This window comes from Somniosus microcephalus, chromosome 3 (assembly GCF_052327205.1).
Source record: "Somniosus microcephalus isolate GS21.2 chromosome 3, FLI_Smic_1.0, whole genome shotgun sequence".
NCBI lineage: Eukaryota > Metazoa > Chordata > Chondrichthyes > Squaliformes > Somniosidae > Somniosus > Somniosus microcephalus.
Genome location: NC_140989.1, coordinates 341,699,502 through 341,720,057, shown reverse-complemented (window position 1 = coordinate 341,720,057; position 20,556 = coordinate 341,699,502). Strand labels below are relative to the sequence as shown.

The window sequence follows — 20,556 nt, the reverse complement described above, 5'->3', positions numbered from 1 at the left end:
AAGAAGGGGGATCATCTTGGTGTGTCGGGGTACAGCAATCGAAAGGGGCAGAGCTTCTCTTTGGAACCTGGTTTTTGGAGCAGGATGAAAGTGAGTGTGCAGAAAGAGAGGGGGTGAAACCCTGTTGTGAGATGGAGGCTTCTCTGACTGCAGCAAGCAATAGGGACAGTTGCTATTTAACATAGGCACGTATGGGGCCAGAATTTGCTGTCAAAATAACAGTGAGGCTAATGGCACTTGCCGTTATTTTTGTGTAAATGGTACAGCAACTTCAGGTGTGTGGTTAAATGGCAATATCCAAAAGTTGCTATCGGTTCTGCCACTAAAAGGCATTTCGCTGTCTGCTGCATTGCGTGTCGTGAAGTTGCTGTATTTGTACGAACTAAACCCACCGCCGATATTTAGGCTAGTAATTAGTAGTGTAAGTACCCTTAACGATGTGATAATTGTTAATTACTGCCAGTCAATCTCTGGCACTGAAAATTAACTATTACGTACAGGTATGGAGTCTTATTCCTTCAGGTTTTGAATTTTTCAGGGAGATTTTTTAAAAAGTCAGAAATCTTATCCTTTGTCTTTTTCTCTCTCTCTCTCAACCCAATCTATCTTTCTCTTTATTTCTCTTTCTGTACCTGATTTGATACTGAATTCCCCCCTCTACATTAAAGGCACTATATAAATATAAGTTGCTGTTGTTTAATTCCTCCTCTTCCTCAGTCCTTCTGTTTATTTCCCAATGCTCTGTCCCTCGCTGCACTTTCACACTTTCAGTAACATTGTGGACAATGGTTTTGAGCTGAAGGGTGCAGGGGCAAGTCAGCCATTCGATGCCCTGCTCTAGCAACATTTGGCCCACTGTAAAGTGCTACGTTGTCCAGTTCACTACAAGCGACATCATGGGAGATCCAGTTGTACCTATTGGTTAGTGTTGTCTAATAACTTTATTTCTAATTCGGCGGTAACAAGAGGGTACAGAACACTTTAATGTAATTGGTCTTCAGTTTTTTTTACTGAAACTTGTCATATTTGAAACTTGGTAAACGAGTACAAAATGTGATCAATTTCAATTTGTAATATTCAATTCAAAACTTCACAACACACAGCTCCTGGATTGTACTTTTACTCAAAATATACCACGCAATGGAAATTGGTACATTTGTTGCGTGAATGTTCATTAATAAGATCTTACAAGGCCAAATCATATTTAAGTTCTATGTAAATGCTGCTTATGTTATCTTATGCTAACAGGATTTCTATTTGGAAAAGCAAGGACTATTGTGATCTATTTTCCAACAGGATGCTAGTTTCACCGATGCCAGTTCATTCAGTATCTCCATGCAGACTTCTCCTTCTTCTATGATCAATCAACACACTTTGGAAGATGAACCAGACAGCAAAGATCTTTTTGTCACGGTAGATGACCCAGAAAATCACATCACAGCAATTGAAACCTTTGTCACTTACAGGATTGCTACCAAGGTAAAAGCAAAACTAATTATTCATGAATGGGGTTCCAGTATTTAATTCAGTAAGCTGACTGTAATTTAATTTTGGTAAAATCTTGTAAAGTAATGAAGGTACAAGTAAATCCTAGTTTAAGTGATGGAAGATACCTGGCGAGCAACCGCAAAATGTACTGTGATGCTGTGGCTCTTGAATCCACATTGCCAGGTCTTGAATCAATGATGTGATCAGCTCATCACAGTATTTTCAGTATTCCATGCTGACCTCATATGCTTTTGATTAATGACATGAAAATAGTGCCAAATCTGAATCCTTTTATCATTTTTCAATCCTTTATCATTTTTATTTTGTTGGGTCCTTTTCACAAAGGACGATCACCAGATCGACTTGTTCGTCTGGCTCTTCGCATTGCCCCAAGTAGTCTCAAATTACGCACGTGCTTTTGCTACGCCCCAGGTAACCCCAAAGCTGCTGTATTTGAATGTTATTCACTAATACACTGGGCCACTTTGATGCAAAACTGACTTTACTAGACGCTGGATGTTTAAAATCTGCCGATAACTCAATCTTTGCAACTGTGACGTCCTGGCTGTCCACCACTCACGCCAATACAAATACTAAATCTAACATACTTGTGGTCTAATGGGCTTGTCTTAAAGTAAAACAAATAGTTTAATTCTATATCAGATTTCATTTCAAGATCATAGCAAAAAGTCTTAGAGCCTAAATTCATTTTATTCTTAAAACCAATGGTGTTGATTAATGTAAACAGTTGAATTGCCGATTTATATCTGCCTTTGGAATGTAAGAACATAAGAAATAGGAGCAGGAGTAGGCCATTCGGCCCCTCGAGCCTGCTCGCCATTCAATGAGATCATGGCTGATCTTCGACTCAACTCCACTTTTCTGCACTATCCCCATATCCCTTGATTCCCTTAATATCCAAAATTCCATCGATCTCTGTCTTGAATATACTCAACGACTGAGCCTCCACAGCCCTCTGGGGTAGAGAATTACAAATTCACCACCCTCTGAATGAAGAAATTCTCCTCATCTCAGTCCTAAATGGCCGGCCCCTTATTCTGAGACTGTGACCCCTGGTTCTAGACTCCCCATCCAGGGGCAACATCCTCCCTGCATCTACCCTGTCAAGCCCTGTAAGAATTTTGTATGTTTCAATGAGATCATCTCTCATTCTTCTAAACTCCAGAGAATATAGGCCTAGTCTACTCGATCTCTCCTCCTAGGGCAATTCCCCCATCCCAGGAATCAGTCTGGTGAACCTTTGTTGCACTCCCTCAATGGCAAGTATATCCTTCCTTAGGTAAGGAGACCAAAACTGTACACTATACTCCAGGTGTGGTCTCACCAGGGCAATATAATTGCAGTAAGACGTCTTTACTCTTGTATTCGAATCCTCTTTTGTAATAAAGGCCAACCTACCGTTTGCTGTACCTGCATGTTAACTTTGTGATTCATGTACAAGGACACCCAGATCCATCTGAACAACAATATTTCCCAATCTCTCACCATTTATAAAAAAAAATTTAAAAAAAAATCTGCTTTTCTATTTTTCCTACCAAAGTGGATAACTTCACATTTATCCACATTATATTCCATTTGCCATGTTCTTGCCCACTCTTGTTCTTGTCTGTATCCCCTTGAAGCCTCTTTGCATCCTCCTCACAACTTACATTCCCACCTAGCTTTGTATCATCAGCAAACTTGGATATATTGCATTTGGTCCCCTCATCCAAATCATTGATCTTGGGTGTGAATAGAATGTAATTTTATCCAACAAAAGATTACCCTTTTTTGGCTTTGAGGCTTTATATATAATTTGCTATACATGTGAGTTGACTTTGTTTTTGCTACCTGAGTGGGGATATTGAGTAACATTAAGATATCTAGCTTTGCTTTTATATTAGAAAATATTTAATGAAATTTGGGTTGCAATATATGCAATTTTATTACTTCCCTGAATACTGTAATTGAAAGTTCTATTTCTGATACTGATTTTTGAGTCTGCTGTCTTGGATGCCTTATTTTTCCTAAGTGTTTATTACGTGATAATTACAGTATTAGAAATTTAGATAATGTTAGAGAGAAATTTGTCTTTCTCCAGTGTGCAGCTTTTAATCAACTTGTGAATGAAGGATTTGGTGATGAATTTGAAATCTTAAGAGGCACAGAAGAATGACTTAATTCTTGAGACTTTATCCAATTAAGAGTCATGAAAATTATGCAACAGAAATTGTTCCTTTGGTCTTTGACACTTCATGAAGAAGCTAATCTGCTTTACGTGCAAACTAATTAATGTAGTGTATTGTTTCCTGGCCAGTAAGAGATTAACTGGAAAAATAAAGACACTCATTTTATTTTCAGTTTGTCAGTTTAAATGTTCATATACTATAATTGGGTAACCTTTTTAAATTATTAATTTAGTGATGCCTCATTTTGACAAAAGTAGGATTTTGTGTTAAATATGGTTCACTATTTTCCTTGGTTAGTGCATAAGGGAAATTGCAGCACAAAACACTGTGAATGTACAAAAAAAGTCTAATTTATGAGGAAATGAATAATGTTTCTCCAGTAAATGAATGGTGCTGGGAGTGGGAGACAGCTAATTTATGACACACTGCCATCGCTTTTATTTTTAATGTTTGGTTAAAATGATGGCTTGTTCTAAATAAAATTGCTAGAATGGTTTCATCTACAGTAACTCCCTAATATATAGTAAATTAAGTTAGGTTCCAACTAGTTTACCTTTACCTAAGGCAACAGTTAATGTACAGGAAACTTTCGTTCATCCGGAGGTTAAATGTCCGGAAAGCTCTATCTGCCGGCAAAATTCAGGAGTCGGTTCAGATAATTTTCTTTTCGTTGCTTCTTTTCTCCAGTCCTGGCTCTGCAAGCGTCTCTGTAGCTAAGCAACAGCTTCAGCTAGACGCTTGCAAGCTGCACCGACTGTTTGGAAGCTGTTGCTAAGCAACAGGGTTTGTTGCTTCACACGGAGCTCTGAGCTCCGTATGTTTTAAACATTAGCGCTGGTTTCTGCGGCTGTTTTGATCTAACGGCACCAGCTCGGTCCCGTCGGTGCCAGATAGCGCAAAGTTTCCTGTATTCAGTATTGTCAAGCAGTCAGAATTTTTGGTCCTCTTTTGTGGATAAATTTGAGACTACGAGCAGTCATTTTACTACAGTGTACTGAGGCAGTGAGTCTGGCTTTTGCTTAAAAGGAGTGATGGTGGCAAAATAAGACGATGGAAACTTGAACATTTGCCAATATTGCGAGAAGCTTTATTAGTAGTGGCAGCAGTAATCCTTATTGGAACGTTACTGAAAATCTGCAAAATTTGAAAAATCCACCAGAAAATGTCAAGAAAACATAGAGGAAACTATGCAGGGTTCCTGCTCTCTGTTGGGAACCTCCATGAAGAAGACCACAAAAGTAGATGCTAGTTTTGTGCATAATGAAGAAAATGAGCCAGCTGAATGATCAAGTCAGATGAATAACCTGAAAGCTATTGTAAAGTTTGCTGAAGATTGAAAGGATAGACTGAGAGCAGTAGAGGAAAACAAGCCCTGACATCTAGCACTGGAAAGGAATTCTGTCAGATACATCTGTGGGTCATCTATCAAAAAGATACAGCTAACTTAGCTAAATGATTTTGTTAATAGAGAAAGATTAAATAAATCGTGTATGTCAGACGGGGGAGAGAGATTCTGTATTAATTTGAATTTCTGGGCAGAGATGATTTAAACCCATCTACAATCCTGAGCAACCTAGAACTTTTGTTATTTACCATGTTTTATGTGAAAATCTGCAATGGAAATAATACTTACAAAATCATCTTGCGCAATAAGAATGAATTGGGCAATCTGGTTAACTAAAACAATGGAATTTTAATATTGAACTTCTGCAGACTTGTCAGCGGGGTTGATGAGACAATTGGTTGGCAAGGTGGGCAAGTTATGATAGTGGGAGGATGGAAATTTTGGTTTAAAGGCCATGGGATTAGATGTAAGAAAAATGAGGGCAAATACAAATTGCTTGATCTTTTGCTTGGCAAAGGTAAGGTAATCTGGGATCCATCTTTCTCCAGGAGAATGGAGTGATGAACCAATTTGTGATGGAATTTGAGGGGAGAACCTGATTATATTCAAATGAAATAATTTTTCAGACAGCTAATCAGAAATGTATAGGCCATAGGTTCAAAGTTCAACTCTGTCTTTGATGACTGAGATGTGAAAGGCAGACTGAATGGAGGTGCTGCCAGAGGTAGGCATAAACAGTTAGTGGAGGTTACTATTTAAAGAGAAATGGTATTAGGGAAGTTAAGGTAAACTCGGACTTAAGGTAGACAAACGACGGGGATTTGATTACATAGGATATACGGCACAGAAACAGGCCATTCAGCCCAACCAGTCCAGGCCGGCGTTTATTCTCCACTCGAGCCTCCTCCCGTCTTTCTTCATCTAACTCTGTCAGCATAACCCTCTATTCACTTCTCCCTCATATGCTTATCTAGCCTCCCTTTAAATGCATTTATTCTATTCGCCTCAACCACTCTCTGTGGTAGTGAGTTCCACATTCTCACCACTCTCTGGGTGAAGAAGTTTCTTCTGAATTCCCTATTGGATTTCTTGGTAACTATCGCATATTGAGGACCTCTAGTTATGCTCTTCCCCACAAGTGGAAACACTATGTATCTACTCCATCAAAACCTTTCATAATTTTAAAGAGCTCAATTAGGTCACCCCTCAGCCTTTATTCCAGTGAGAAGAGACCCAGCCTGTCCATCCTTTCCTGATAGGTATACCCTCGCATTTCTGGTATCATCCTTGTAAATCTTCTCTGCACCCTCTCCAGTGCCTCTATATCCTTTTTATAATATGGCAACCAGAACTGCACACAGTACGCCGTGGTCTAACCAAGGTTCGATACAGGTTTAGCGTAACTTCCCTACTTTTCAATTCTATCCCTCTAGAAATAAACCAGAGTGCCTGGTTTGCTTTTTTATGGCCTTGTTAACCTGTGACGCAACTTTATGATTTCTGTAATTGTACTCCGAGATCCCTTTGTTCCTCTACCCCACCCAGACTCGTGACCTCCCTATTCTTCCTACCAAAATATACCTCACATTTATCTGTGTTGAATTTCATTTGCCAATGATATGCCCATTCTGCAAGTTTATTAATGTCTTCCTGTAATTTGTTGCAATTCTCCTCGGTATTAACTATTTCCCCCCCCCCCCCCCCCCAAATTTGGAGTCATCCGCAAATTTTGAAATTTTGTTTTTGATTTCAAAGTCGAAATGTTAATATAAATTGTGAACAACAGTGATCCCAGCACTGATCCTTGTGGAACACCTTCTGCCACGGTGAATAGCTACCCTTTTACCCCTACTCTCTGCTTCTGTCTTGAAGCCAGCTAGCAATCCATTCTGCTACTTGTCCCCTGACTCCATATCCTCTGACCTTATTCATTAGTCTATTATGGGGTACCTTATCGAAGGCCTTTTGAAAATCTAGATAAATTAAATCTACTGCATTACCCTTGTCTACTCTGTTAACTCCTCAAAAAATTCAGTTAGGTCAAGGAAGACTTTTCCTTTTGAAATCCATGCTGACTATTCATTATATTTTTGGCTTCTAGATGTTCTATTTTCTCCTTTAGTAGGGATTCCATTATTTGTCCTACCACCGATGTTCAGCTGACTGGTCTATAGTTCCCTGGACATGTTCTATCTCCCTTCTTAAATATAGGTATTATTACATTAGCTATCTGCTAGTCCTCTGGCACTGCACCTTTTTCTAATGAATTATTAAATATGTGTAGTACTGCAATGCCTCTGCTATCTTCCCTAGATTCTTTTAAAATGCGTGGATGTAATCCATCTGGACCAGGGTTTTATTCCTCGGAGTTTGATTTAATTTATTTAATATATATCCTTTTTTATTTTAAATGCATTTATTTCATTTACTAATCTCATGATCCAATGTCATGTCCACTTGTTCTATCTCCCTGGTAAATACTGAAGCAAAGTAATTATTATTGAAGTAATAGTTTCCATCTGAGGGAAGTTGGGAACTATAATTTTCCAAATTTCTATGGAGAGGAAAATTGTGCCAGAAGTTTGGTAGCTGGCAAGTGTGAGTCCCCCTCTTCAGAAAAGATGGGAATAAACCAAGGAATTATAGACTAGTTAGTCTTACTTTAGTTGGCAAACTACTAGTCTGTAATACGGGACGAAATTGTTTAACACTTGAAGAAACATAATTTGGCCAGTTAGCACATATTTCTAAAAGGCTGATTTTTGCTTGAAATACATTATATAATTCTTTGTAGATATGATGTACATGATAGATTAAATAAATGAGGTGGATATCGATATTCAAAAAGCATTTGACTAGATACCACAAGATACTTAAATGGCCAAGATAATGGTACATGGAATTGAGGGGAATGTGACCACATAGATATGGGTGGAGGCCAAAAGGATGTTTCAGGATGAGTGGCGTTCCACAGGGTCCATGTTGGGCTGCTCTTATTTATTATATTCATAAATAATTTGGGTTTAGGGAAGAAGAGAATATAATTGACATTTGCTGATGACACCAAATTTGTATGGCAAATTGTAATGAAAATTAACAGAGAAAGGAAATAATGCCTTAATTAGTAAGATTTTAACTGGAGTAGAGGAACTTGGTACGCAGATACTGAAGGTGACAATGCAAGTGCAAGACAATCACAAAGATAGGCAGCATTGTAGGCAGTGTAGATGAAAGCATAAAATTGCAAAGGGATGTTGATAGATTAAGTGAATGGGCAAATCTGTGGCAAATGGATTTCAATGTAGGCAAATATGAGGCCATCTACTTTGGACCTAAAAAGGATAGAACAGGGTTCTTTCTAAATGGTGAAAAGCTAAAAACAGTGGAGGTCCAAAGAGACCTGGGGTCCAGGTACATAGATCATTAAATGTCATGAACAGGTACAGAAAATAATCAAAAAGGCTAATGGGATGCTGGCCTTTATATCTAGAGGACTAGTGTACAAGGGGGCAGAAGTTATGCTGTAGCTATACAAAACCCTGGTTAGACCACGCCTGGAGTACTGAGCGCAGTTCTGGGCACCACACCTTAAGAAGGATATATTGGTCTTGGAGGGAGTACAGCGTAGGTTTACCAGAATGATACCCGACTCCAAGGGTTAAATTACGAGGAGAGATTACACAGATTAGGGTTGTATTCCCTAGAATTTAGAAGGTTAAGGGGTGATCTGATCGAAGTTTTCAAGATATTAAGGGGAACAGATAGGTAGTTAGAGAAACTATTTCTGTTGATTGGGGATTCTAGGACTAGGGGGCATAGTCTAAAAATTAGAGCCAGACCTTTCAGGAGTGAAATTAGGAAACACTTCTGCACACAAAGGGTGGTAGAAGTTTGGAACTCTCTTCCGCAAACGGCAATTGGTGCTAGATCAATTGTTAATTTTAAACTGAGACCGATAGCTTTTTGTTAACCAAAAGGTATTAAGGGATATGGGCCAAAGGCGGGTATATGGAGTTAGGTCGCAGATCAGCCATGATCTCATTGAATAGTGGAACAGGCTCGAGGGGCTCCTGTTCCTATGTTCCTAAGTAGATAAGGCCATTAAAAGAGAAACTGAATCCTAGTTTTATGTTTAAAGGCATAGAATACAAAAGCAAGGAGGTAATGTTAAACTTGCATAAGACTTTAGGCTGCAATCGGAGTATCACAGTTTTAGACACCTCATTATAGGGAGGATATAAATGTAATGGAAAAGGTTCAATAGATTCACTAGGTGATTGGCGAACTGTGGGCAGTTAGAGCTTTTTCACTAGAGCTGTGAAGGTTAAGGAGTGGCATTGTAGAGATCTTAAGATTATGAAGAGTATAAGGTAAATAGTGATCGATTGCTTCCACGAGTTGATGTGATGGTAACAAGAGGGCATGTATTTAACATCATAAAGAATTCAAGTGGAGGTTAAAAAAAATCTTTACAAAAGATGGTTAGAATGTAGAATTCTCTGCCCCAAACAGTTGCTGAAGCAGAGTACATAATTCCATTCAAAACGGAATTAGGCAGCTAGAAAGAACTTGCATTTATATAGCGCCCCTCAGGATGTCCCAAAACGCTTTACAGTCAACAAAAATATTAGAGGGTTGTGAGAATGAGCAGGTGTGAAATTGGACTCGGTGGCTGATGAGGAATAACTAGTGCAGATTTGATAAGCTGAATGCCTTGTTTCTGTGCTTTCATTTTCAATGAGCCTGACTTCAAATGGAAAAGTAGCTAGATTGTTCTTATTGGCTTCTGTGGCTTTTTGGCTAGGGAGGGGAGCCATCAACCAGGGTTCCCTTTTCCCAGTTGAGGATGTGGCTATCTGTTGAGGCCTGGCTGTGCTGCTGTCTGACGTTGTATAGTAAGCAGATGCTCACCGTCTAAGCTCATGTGAAAAATGGTTATTTAATACAAGATGGTTGAGGGCTTCTAGTCCACATACAACTGTTCCAGAAGAGCTAATATTTTCAAGAAAAGAGTGGCGAGAAGGAGTGATAGTTGTTCAGGGGTAATCAAAAAGCACTGGAAGAGCTGAGGAAGGGTGAGATACTAACAGATGCACAGAAGGATTCTTCCTCCTTTTTGATGCTACATGAAACCTGTGTCCTAGGTAGAATCTCTTGACCTGTTAAGGTTTGATGTTCCAGTGGGGAGGTGTAGATTTGCAACATTACCCAGATATTAGAAAAAAAAATAACCGGACCCAGAATAAACATTACAAAATTGAGTGTTTAAATTGCATTTTTTTAAGCATTAGAAACAGTCCTAAAATTTAGTTGCATTTTCTAATCAATGCCAAGCTGGTTGAAAGTCAAGAACAACTCGAATCTGGAATTTTGCTGCATTAATGTAACATTTGTTTATTTGAATAGCTATGTACTTATTTCAGAAAGTAGAGGTTTCTGGTACTATGAAAGGTAAGTCAGTGAGGACACTTTCTAAAAGAAAGAAGGGGGATGGGGTACAGACCACTAATTCCCGATGGACTGACAAATGCCTTGTACAGAATCTGATTCAGGTGGAAGAAAATGCATTATTTGCATTAAAGCTATATTTCAAATAAGGAAAATGAGAAATTACTGATGTGGCAATTTAAAGAAAAATAGAATTCTGCATAATTTAAGGAGAAGAGGAGATTCAAAGCAATTAGAAAATTGAGTTATACGGTTTCTACCAGAAGGCAACCTGAGAAATTTCTGTTTTTATGGAGGAGAGGCAGTGTAGGTGCAACTGGAGTTGTAGAAGTTTTAAAAACCCTTCACTGTTTTATTTAAAATGCTTATACTTTGTATTGCTTGATAAGTAATTGTTTTGACTGAACAGGAGTAGACTGTATTCAGATGTGTCTGAATGAACAGGAGTAGACTGTATTCAGATGTGACCTTGCTTGTTTTAGGTGATGATGCAATATCTTTGATTTGCATCCTAGTACCTAGTTAGCCTCTGATCGTATCTGGAAACTTTTAGTAAACAATTAAGCATGGCACCCATATCCTTTCCTTTTCCAATTTGCCATCAATGATCCCTTCACCCTGTACTAATATTTCCTATTCAGGTGTTTATAACCTCATATATTTATATAGACATTAAAAGTTATCTGCCATTCTTAAGCCACTCAACTTAATTGATCCACATCTTTAAGTCTTATCAATATCTCACTTGTCATCTGCCCCATAGGTTGGTGTCACCAAACGATTTTATATTATTACTATATGCAAGAAATACAATTATTCACGTCATATCTGAATAGTCTGAACAGAAGGCAATCCAGAACAGATGTTTGCAGAGCTTTGTCACTTACCAGAGATTTTTGTATCATCGCCTGCTTCATACAGCTAAACCAGTTTCAATCCGGTTTTCTAATTTGCTGTTAATACTCGAGACTTAATCATTTGGATAATCTTATTATGTGCTATGAGTTCATTACCTTCCCTGTATAACATGAGGGTCTTCAGCTAATCAGACTAAAGAAATCTTGGAACAGTTTGTGTTGCAATATCAACAAGTATAAATGGATGTCTTTTGTAATGTAAAAAGTCTGTTAAGAATTTGTCTAATCTGTACTATTTATTTTACAGACCACTCGCAGTGAGTTTGACTCGTGTGAGTATGAAGTTCGTAGGCGTTATCAAGATTTCTTGTGGCTAAAAGGCAAACTTGAAGAAGCACATTCTACTTTGATTGTTCCTGTAAGTGTAACATCTTTGGGGAAATTCTCTGCAGGATTGTAGATATGTTTATACTCTAGTATTTCCAGAACGCTTCCAAAAGCATTTCTTTTTTATATAATTTTTTTTCTGTGAACGTATATTTGTGTGCTGCAATTGTTGTATTGTAATATTTTGTGGGCGGGGCGAGGGAAAACATACATGAGAGCAATCAGATCTCCGATTAAAATTCCACTTTCTTCAACCAATCAGACCCCAGAGGTACAGCTTCCAAGTTTTCTGTTAACCAATCGGATTCCAGAAATGGGAACCAAACACATCCCAGAACTGTCTCTGTAGTGTCATATCTGATTCAGTCACAAAAATGCAAATCTTATTCTATATACAAATTCTGTGGGGTATGGTCACCATGACAGTTCGGCACGCACCCTGCTGTCGATCTTTAAAAAAATAAACTTTATTACAGGAAACTTTTGGTATGCGGCACTGACGGGACCGAGTTGGCGCCGTCCCATCAAAACTGCTGTATAAACCAGTGCTAATGTTAAAACAGAGCTTTTCAGCTCCGTGTGAATCAACAAACCCTGTTGCTTAGCAACAGCTTCAAAACAGTCGGCTGCAGCTGCAAGCGTCTCTAGCTGAAGCTGTTGCTTAGCTACAGACCTTGCAGAGCCTGACTGGGGGGGGGGGGAAAAGCAACGAGAAGTAAAAAAACTTACAGGAAACGGCTCCTGAATTTTGCCAGTAGATAAGAGCTTTCCGGTTAAACGAAAGTTTCCTGTATGTAATTTATGCATGAAAAATGTAATCCTTTACAAAAAAAAGTCACAAACTTGTCTGTAAACCTCCCTTCCAATTCGTCTGACATGTTTCCCAGCCCCCCACAAAATCAACAGGCTTAGCCCCGAGTACACCTTCCCCATCTGGTGGACAGCGATACAATTGCATACGTCCCTGCACTCCAGGATTCAGCCGAAAGTCACATCAGCTTTGAGAATGCATGCACATGCTGAGATCCATCCCTGTCTGTCTTGTGCTCCTGTGATTTCCATGATTGTCTGCTCCAGCTAGTCCGAGTGACCCTGGTCCCAAGAAGATAGTAACACAGACAAAAAGATGGAGTGCAACAAAAACACTAGCCTAAGAGAAAGCACAAGTACAACATGAGTTAACAAGAAAAAGAGTAATGGAGACAGGGACAGATCAACACAATTAGAAAAAGGATAAACACAGACATAAAAAATTTAAAAAGTAGAGTAACAGAGGAAGAATGTAATTGAGGTACAGTAAGATAGTAATAGAAAAACAAAGATAAAAGAATAAAGTAGCGCAGACATGGGGACGCCACAGAGCAGTTCTTTCCAGCTGGCCCTCAAACCTTAAACTGGCCTTGTGTCCTGGGCTTCTTGAAGATGTTCACTTGAGCCACAACAGTGTTGAAGTGCCTGATCAGCTCTGTTTCTTCCACAGATTATCAGTACTGGCCTGTCAAATCTATCAAACTTCTATAATCTCCTAGGGAAAGTTCTGTAATTTTTTTTCTAGACTCCACTCCCTAAGATCAAGCAAACGTTCAGAATATCTGTTTAACCTTACTGAGCCTAATCCTATCCTTAACTGGTGTCTGCACAGGATGTTGAGCAAGACAGAAAGCCCTGATTGATGTATTTGTTTGCTATTTCTGCAGCATGGGGTATTGAGGCCAGTTGTAGCACTGCTGTCTGGTTGAGCTCAGCCAATGCAGCACCAATCAGCGACTGTATCTATAATCTGTGGTTTGTAATGCTCAGTACCCCATTGTATGATGCAATTATCCATTGAACCTTAAGGCTGTTTAGCAGTAGAAATTTATTGTCACAATGTACATTGTTAAAATCTACATGTCTAGTAAATAGTCAGGACATGGTCCTGTGTACATGACCCTGAAAAGAAACCAACCTCTCATTAAATTCTTGCTCTGCACTCTGATATCAGAGGTGTGTTTTTGCATATTTTCTTCATTCTTATTTTCATGACATTGAAACCTTTTTGTGATACTTGAATACGCGCAGGAATTCTGAAGTGGAAAGCAATCATTTATTGCCAGCTTAGTACCCCAATTGTCATCAATGGAAATGCCCAGCAGGTTTGTTTATGAAAAGTGCTTAGCATGTCATTGATTGTGTGGAGCATGAATTTTATTTTCGCTCTGGATGCTTTACTATTTTGAGTCCTATAAAATTTACACTCTTACTGTGGTTGAATCCGTGGAGGATATCACAATGATAGTATAACTTCACAGATGTTATTTCACACAACTATGAAAAATGTAACGCTACGATTTTTCACGTCTTTCAGGCAAGCAAAATAACCCTTTGGTTATTCTGGGGACATTTTGCTTATTTCATGGGCATGATTGCTATGATAAAAATGCATTTGCTATTGTCACATGTAGTGGGTAGATTTTTTTTTTTTTTTAATTCTTGATAATTTTTTCCAGTTTTCTCCTCTCCATTTCCTGCTCTGAAGGTGCAGCATTTGCTGGAGTATGCTTTCATGGGAGAAAGTGGCCATCGCTCAAGTGAGCCTGGACAGTGATTGTCCGTAGGCTATTTGAGATTGGTTAGATTTCAAACCACAGAAAATACAAAGCTTGAACAGATGAAATGATCCGTTGCTATTTTTTAAAAAATTTATTACAATTAACTTTTTTTTTAATCTCGTGTTATTTTAGCTAAAAATAGCAGTCATTCCCATAAATTAAATGCATTTACAGAGTGTGTGTGTTTTTTAGGTTTGTTTTCTCTATTATTAATTGTTCTTTTAGTATGAAATTAAAAATAAAACTATAACAGCACTGTAATTGATTGTGGATGACTATTGTATTACTATGCTAATGTAACCATTTTTAATTTTCTATTTTTGCTTAGCCATTGCCAGAGAAATTTGTAATGAGAGGGATGGTGGAACGGTTTAATGAAGATTTCATAGAAACGCGCCGGAAGGCACTACATAAATTTTTAAACCGAATTGCTGACCATCCTACTCTGTCTTTTAATGAGGACTTCAAAATATTTCTAACTGTTGAGGCATGGGTAAAATCTATTCATATATATCCATTACAGTAGCAAAAATAGGAAATGTGTAACTGCTTTAACACCGATTTACACATGGAGGTCGCTTTTAATATGGAAAGTCATTATGAATTATTTAATGTAAAGTACATTTACACCTTTTCAATATATAAGCAATATTTGAATTACTACTTGCAAAGTGCAATTGTTTCTCAATTGTCTGTCTGTTTTTGAGAATTGTTTGCGTTTCCTGATATGGCTGTATTTCTAGTCAGTGCTGGCCCTTTCAACCCCTCATGTTCAGTGTCATTGTGTTATAAGCACATGTCCAGTTATCCAAATGTACAACAAATTACAGACAGGAAAAGAGTTACTGGTCCATCCAGCCTGTCCAACCCAAATGTGATGTCTTGAGCATCACAATACATCCACTTCCCTACCCACCGTTAACCATGCAATGTCATGGGAGAGGCGAAAAAACGCAAAATCTGGAAATTCCACTCCGATCTCCCTGTGCGATCAAAAACTAGTCCAGAGGACCACTCCAGCCCTGATTAATGTGAAACAGTACCTACCTCTTGTACGAGGTGATATCCATGTACCCCCAACCCCCAGAAACTGGTTCACCTTTTGTTTTTAGGAACTCAACGATTCAACATTCACCGCACGAGCTGGCAGCCTATTCCACACGTCCACTATTCTCTTGGGGGAAAAGAACCGCCTCCTAACTCTAACCTATTTCTGCCTTTACATAACCTGAGATTGTGACCCCTGTCCTCCCCAACTTATTTAGTTGAAACAAACGGTCTACACAAACACAATCCAGTCCTTCTTCATCTTATAAACCTCGATCAAATCGCCACGAAGTCTATGCTTCTCTAAAATGTAGAGACATCTTTGAACCTTTCTTGGTAATTAAGATGTTTTAAACTGGAAATTAATCTTGCCCTTCTCTGCACCCTTTCCAAAGCCTCAATATCACCCATGTGAGGAGACCAAAACTAGACACAGTATTCTACCAGAGGCCTAACCAAATTCTTGTACAAGGAGAAAATAGTATGCTTTCAATTATAGTGTATTGTCTTGTAAATGCACCTGAGAACGCTATTCGCCCTAGCTATTGCTTCATGGCTTTAATATCTTTCCTAAAGCAGGGTGCCCAAAGCTGGATGCAATATTCTAGCTTTTTTTTTTACAGCTTTATCAATGTTCTCCCACTTTCAATGATCAGTGTATCTTAACTCTAAGTCTCTCTCTTCCTCTGTTCCTTTCAGAGTGTTACCACTTGGTGTATATGGCCACTTATTTTAGTCTTCCTCTCAATTTATCATCTCGCATGTCTCGGCCTAAGTTTCGCCTGGCATCTATCTGCCCAATTAGATCTACCTGTCTTTGTTCTCCTGAAGTTGCTTACAGTGCTCTGCACAGTTAACACTGCTCCCTATTTTTGGTATTGTGGTCCCTATACCCAAGTCCAGATCATCAGTAAATTTTGATATTCTGAAAGTATTTGGAAGGGAGTTTAAGTCTGTAACTAGGTCTTGTGGTTCAGATTATATTACTTATGAGCTAAGATGATTAACAGAGTTGATAGGGTAGATATAGAGAAACTATTTTCTCTGGTGGGGGAGTCCAGAATAAGGGAGCATAGCCTTAAAATTGGAGCTAGGCTGTTCAGTGGTGTTGGGAAGCACACGGTAGTGGAAATCTGGAACTCTTCCCCAAAATGCTGTCGAGACTAGGAAAATTGAAAATGTCAAAACTTGAGATTGATAGATTTTTGTTAGGTAAATGTATTAAGGGTTACGGAACTAAGGCTTATAGATTAAGATACAAATCAACTGCAAGCCAATTAAATGGCAAAACTGGCTTGAGGGGCTGAATGGCCTATTCTATGTTCCTAACTCCGTTGCTTTACTTGTTTGTAATTTTCTTTTGAGTATATCTTGTATGCAGTATGTAATTATTTCCTTTTAGGTTATTCACTTTTATCTTTTTAAATGTTTTTAATGCAGGAATTGGCATCTCACAAGAAACTTGGTCCAGGGTTCATGAGTAAAATGGGAGAAACTGTCAGGGCTGTTGCTAGCACGGTTAAAAGTGTTAAGAATCGACCCGAGGAATTCACAGCCATGAGTGACTACACAGACACTTTCCGTCAGAAAATGGGAACATTGGATAAAATCAGCCAAAGGATTTTAAAGGAACTGAAAGGTCGGTAACGGCAATCAGTTAGTCTTTTACTGGAGCTTAAATAATGGTAATCGTTATCACAAAAGTTTAGTTGCCCACACTTTTTCTCTCTTGATTTTTAATATGGAGTGACGACTTACAACTTGCGCATGTGCCATGCCAGCAACAAATTTGCTCGTGTGTTGATCAGACCCACTACAAATAGTCTTCTGCCTCCCCAATCACGCTGCATGCGTCCCTCGGATATTCTTGTCAATTTCAGCAGTCTCTTGCCGGCAGCGGCGTTGGGAATAATTGTGTCCTTTTTATTAAGTAACCAGTTGGCTTAATTCACGTCAAAAATGTAATTACATTGTTTGTATGTGGCATCAGATGTTGCATTAGTTGGGGGTTAAGATTCACAGATAAAATTGATCAAGCTTTTTTGTTTAAATGTGGCATATGGGATCCTAGGTCAGTAAAACAGTAATAATTGCCTTCAAAGAGGGGAGTGAAGTGTACATGAGTCAGCTATATGAACGTTTTTGCTGCCCATATGTTTGTTGAAATAAGGGCAGTAGCACATTTTCAGTGACCTATTTTTAAAGCTCCGTTTCTCTTTCTTGGAATCCATTCTACAATTAGAAGGGTCAAATGGTTTAAGCCACAGACCTCTCCAAGCAACTAGTAATGTAATATGATTGGTTAGCAGGAAGTGCTATTTCATTTGAGTGAGATGGACAGTGTTGGCCTTTTTGTTCATTCCTTCCATTTTTATATAATTTTTTTTTTTTTTAAATCATGTAACCTTTGTTAAATATACACTTTTTGAATGCGATACTGTTTTGCTGAAGGAAGGAATGCAGCGCTTGTTTCACACTGCTTGGGTGTAACAATCACACGAAGAGTAAATTCAGTGCAATATCAGGCCTAGTATGCAAATTGGTCAAGGGATTTGTTGACCTAATCTTACTTCGAAAGATAGGTAAACATTTAAATTATGTGTCTGTGAGATGCATCATGTAAGGTTTAGTTTTTGCTCTGCTACTGCGGAATTATAATATCCAGAGTGCATCAAGACATCCCAAGTTACATGACCAACATAAACAGCGAGAGTAGGCCAATCGGCCCCGCGAGCCTGCTCCGCCATTCAATAAGATCTTGGCCTCAACACCACTTTCCCGCTCTCTCCCCATACCCCTGGATTCCCTTGTAGTTCAAATGTCTGTCAATCTCCGCCTTAAGTATATTCAATGACTCCGCCTCCACAGCCCTCTGGGGTAGAGAATTCCAAAGATTTACGACCCTCTGAGAGAAGTAATTCCTCCTCATCTGTCTTAAATGGGCGACCCCTTACTCTGAAACTATGCCCCCTAGTTCTAGATTCCCCCATGAGGGGAAACATCCTCTCAGAATCTACCCTGTCAATCCCCCTCAGAATCTTATGTTTCAATAAGATCACCTCATTCTTCTAAACTCCAATAAACTTTTGTCGTATGTCAACCCCTTCATCCCAGGAATCAACCTCGTGAACCTTCTCTGCACTGCCTCTAATGCAAGTATATCCTTCTTTAAATATGGAGACCAAAACTGTACACAGTACTCCAGGTGCGGTCGCACCAGTGCCCTGTAAAGTTGCATCAAAACTTCCCTACTTTTATACTCCATACCCCTTGCAATAAAGGCCAACATTCCATTAGCCTTCCTAATTACTTGCTGTACCTGCATGCTAACTTTGTGTTCCATGTACTAGGACCCCCAGATCCCTTTGTACCACAGCATTTTGTAGTCCCACTCCATTTAAATAATGATTTGCTTTTTCATTTTTCCTTCCAAAGTGGATAACCTCACATTTTCCCACATTATACTCCATCTGCCAAATTTTTTCCCACTCACTTAACCTGTCTATAATCCCTTTGCAGACTCTGTCCTCCTCACAACTTGCTAACCCACCTATCTTTGTATCATCAGCAAATTTGGCTACAGTACACTCGGTCCCTTCATCCAAGTCATTAATATAGATTGTAAATAGTTGAGGCCCCAGCACTGATCCCTGTGACACCCGACTAGTTACTGATTGCCAACTGGAAAATGACCCATTTATCCCGACTCTCTGTTTTCTGTTAGTTAGCCAATCCCCTATCCATGCCAATATATTACCCCCAACCCCGTGCACTCTTATCTTGTGCAGTAACCTTTTATGTGGCACCTTACCGAATGCCTTCTGGAAATCCAAATACACTACATCTACTGGTTCCCCTTTATCCACCCTGTTTGTTACATCCTCAAAGAGCAGGTAGGAAGGAACTGGGGAGTTTTAGTTCTTGTGTAAAATTTGTGTGTATGTGTGAGTGAAGGATAGATTGATTGACTGACCATGGGAGTTTAAATTTTCAGCCTGATTCTGTGGAACTATTAAACCTAGAAAATACTTAACTAGGCACAAAATTAACACAATTGAGACACGAGCAGCAGGAAAAAACACAATTTTTTCAGCATTTTAAATAGTTGAAGCTATTAAATAGTTGAGCTAACTATTTAATTGAGGTTTTTTTGTGTTGTTGAATACATTGATGGTTGAGCTGGGGTCAGAACGGATGTTTATAAGGTATTTAATGCTGACCTTTAATCCTGAATTCAAAAGTCTTTTATAGGCATATAAATAATCGGGTAGTAAGAGGAGAGACCAAAAAGGAGACCTACGCATGAAGCCATAGGGCATGGCTGAGGTACTAAATGAGTACTTTGGCAGCATCTTCTTCCTTGGTGAAGAGATGCAAAGTCATAGTGAAAGAGAAGGTAGTGGAGATACTGGATGAGATAAAAATTGATCAAGAGGAGGTACTAGAAAGGCTGTCTGTACTTAAGTTGATAAGTCACCAGGACCAGATGGGATGCATCCTAGGATGCTGAGTTAGGTTAAGGAGGAAATCGTGGAGGTACTGGCCATAATCTTCCAATCCTCCTTAGATATGGGTGTGGTGCCAGAGGACTGGAGAATTGCAAATGTTACACCCTTTTTCAAAAAAAAGATGTAAAGATAAGCCCAGCAACTACAGACCAGTCACTTTAACCTCGGTAGTGGGGAAGCGTTTAGAAACGATAATCAGGGATTATCGTTAACAGTCACTTGGACAAGTGTGGATTAATTAAGGAAAGCCAGCACTGATTGGTTAAAGGCAAATTGTGTTTAACTAACTTGATCAAGTTTTTTGATGAGGTAACAGAGAGGGTTGATGAGGGTAATGCGATTGACGGTGTATATGGATTTCCAAAAGGCGTTTGATAAAGTACCACATAATAGGCTTGCCAGCAAAGTTGAAGCCCATGAAGTAAAAGGGACAGTGGCATCGTGGATATGAAATTGGCTAAGTGACAGGAAACAGAGAGTAGTGGTGAACGGATGTTTTTTGGACTAGAGGAAGATATACAGTGGTGTTCCCCAGGGGTCGGTACTAGGACCACTGCTTTTCTTGATATATATTAATGCACTGGACTTGGGAGTACAGGGTGCAATTTCAACATTTTCAGATGACACAAAAGTTGGAAGTATAGTGAACAGTGAGGAGGATAGTGATAGACTTCAAGAAGACATAGACAGGCTGCC

At 39.0% G+C, this 20,556-nt stretch overlaps 1 protein-coding gene across 5 annotated transcripts in view; it reads left to right on the top strand.

Annotated features, from left to right (window-relative positions):
• snx7 (sorting nexin 7) overlaps positions 1-20,556 on the top strand; it is a 74,705-nt gene that overhangs the window by 13,335 nt on the left and 40,814 nt on the right. For 2 of the 5 annotated variants that reach the window (XM_085983264.1, XM_085983268.1), the window contains exons 2-5: positions 1,297-1,479; positions 11,635-11,745; positions 14,634-14,798; positions 16,793-16,991. In XM_085983264.1, coding sequence (XP_085839390.1) covers positions 1,297-1,479; positions 11,635-11,745; positions 14,634-14,798; positions 16,793-16,991 — 658 coding nt within the window. Of the gene's footprint in view, positions 1-563; positions 922-1,296; positions 1,480-11,634; positions 11,746-14,633; positions 14,799-16,792; positions 16,992-20,556 lie in introns of those variants that run through there. The other 3 variants (XM_085983267.1, XM_085983265.1, XM_085983266.1) reach the window with 3 other exon arrangements.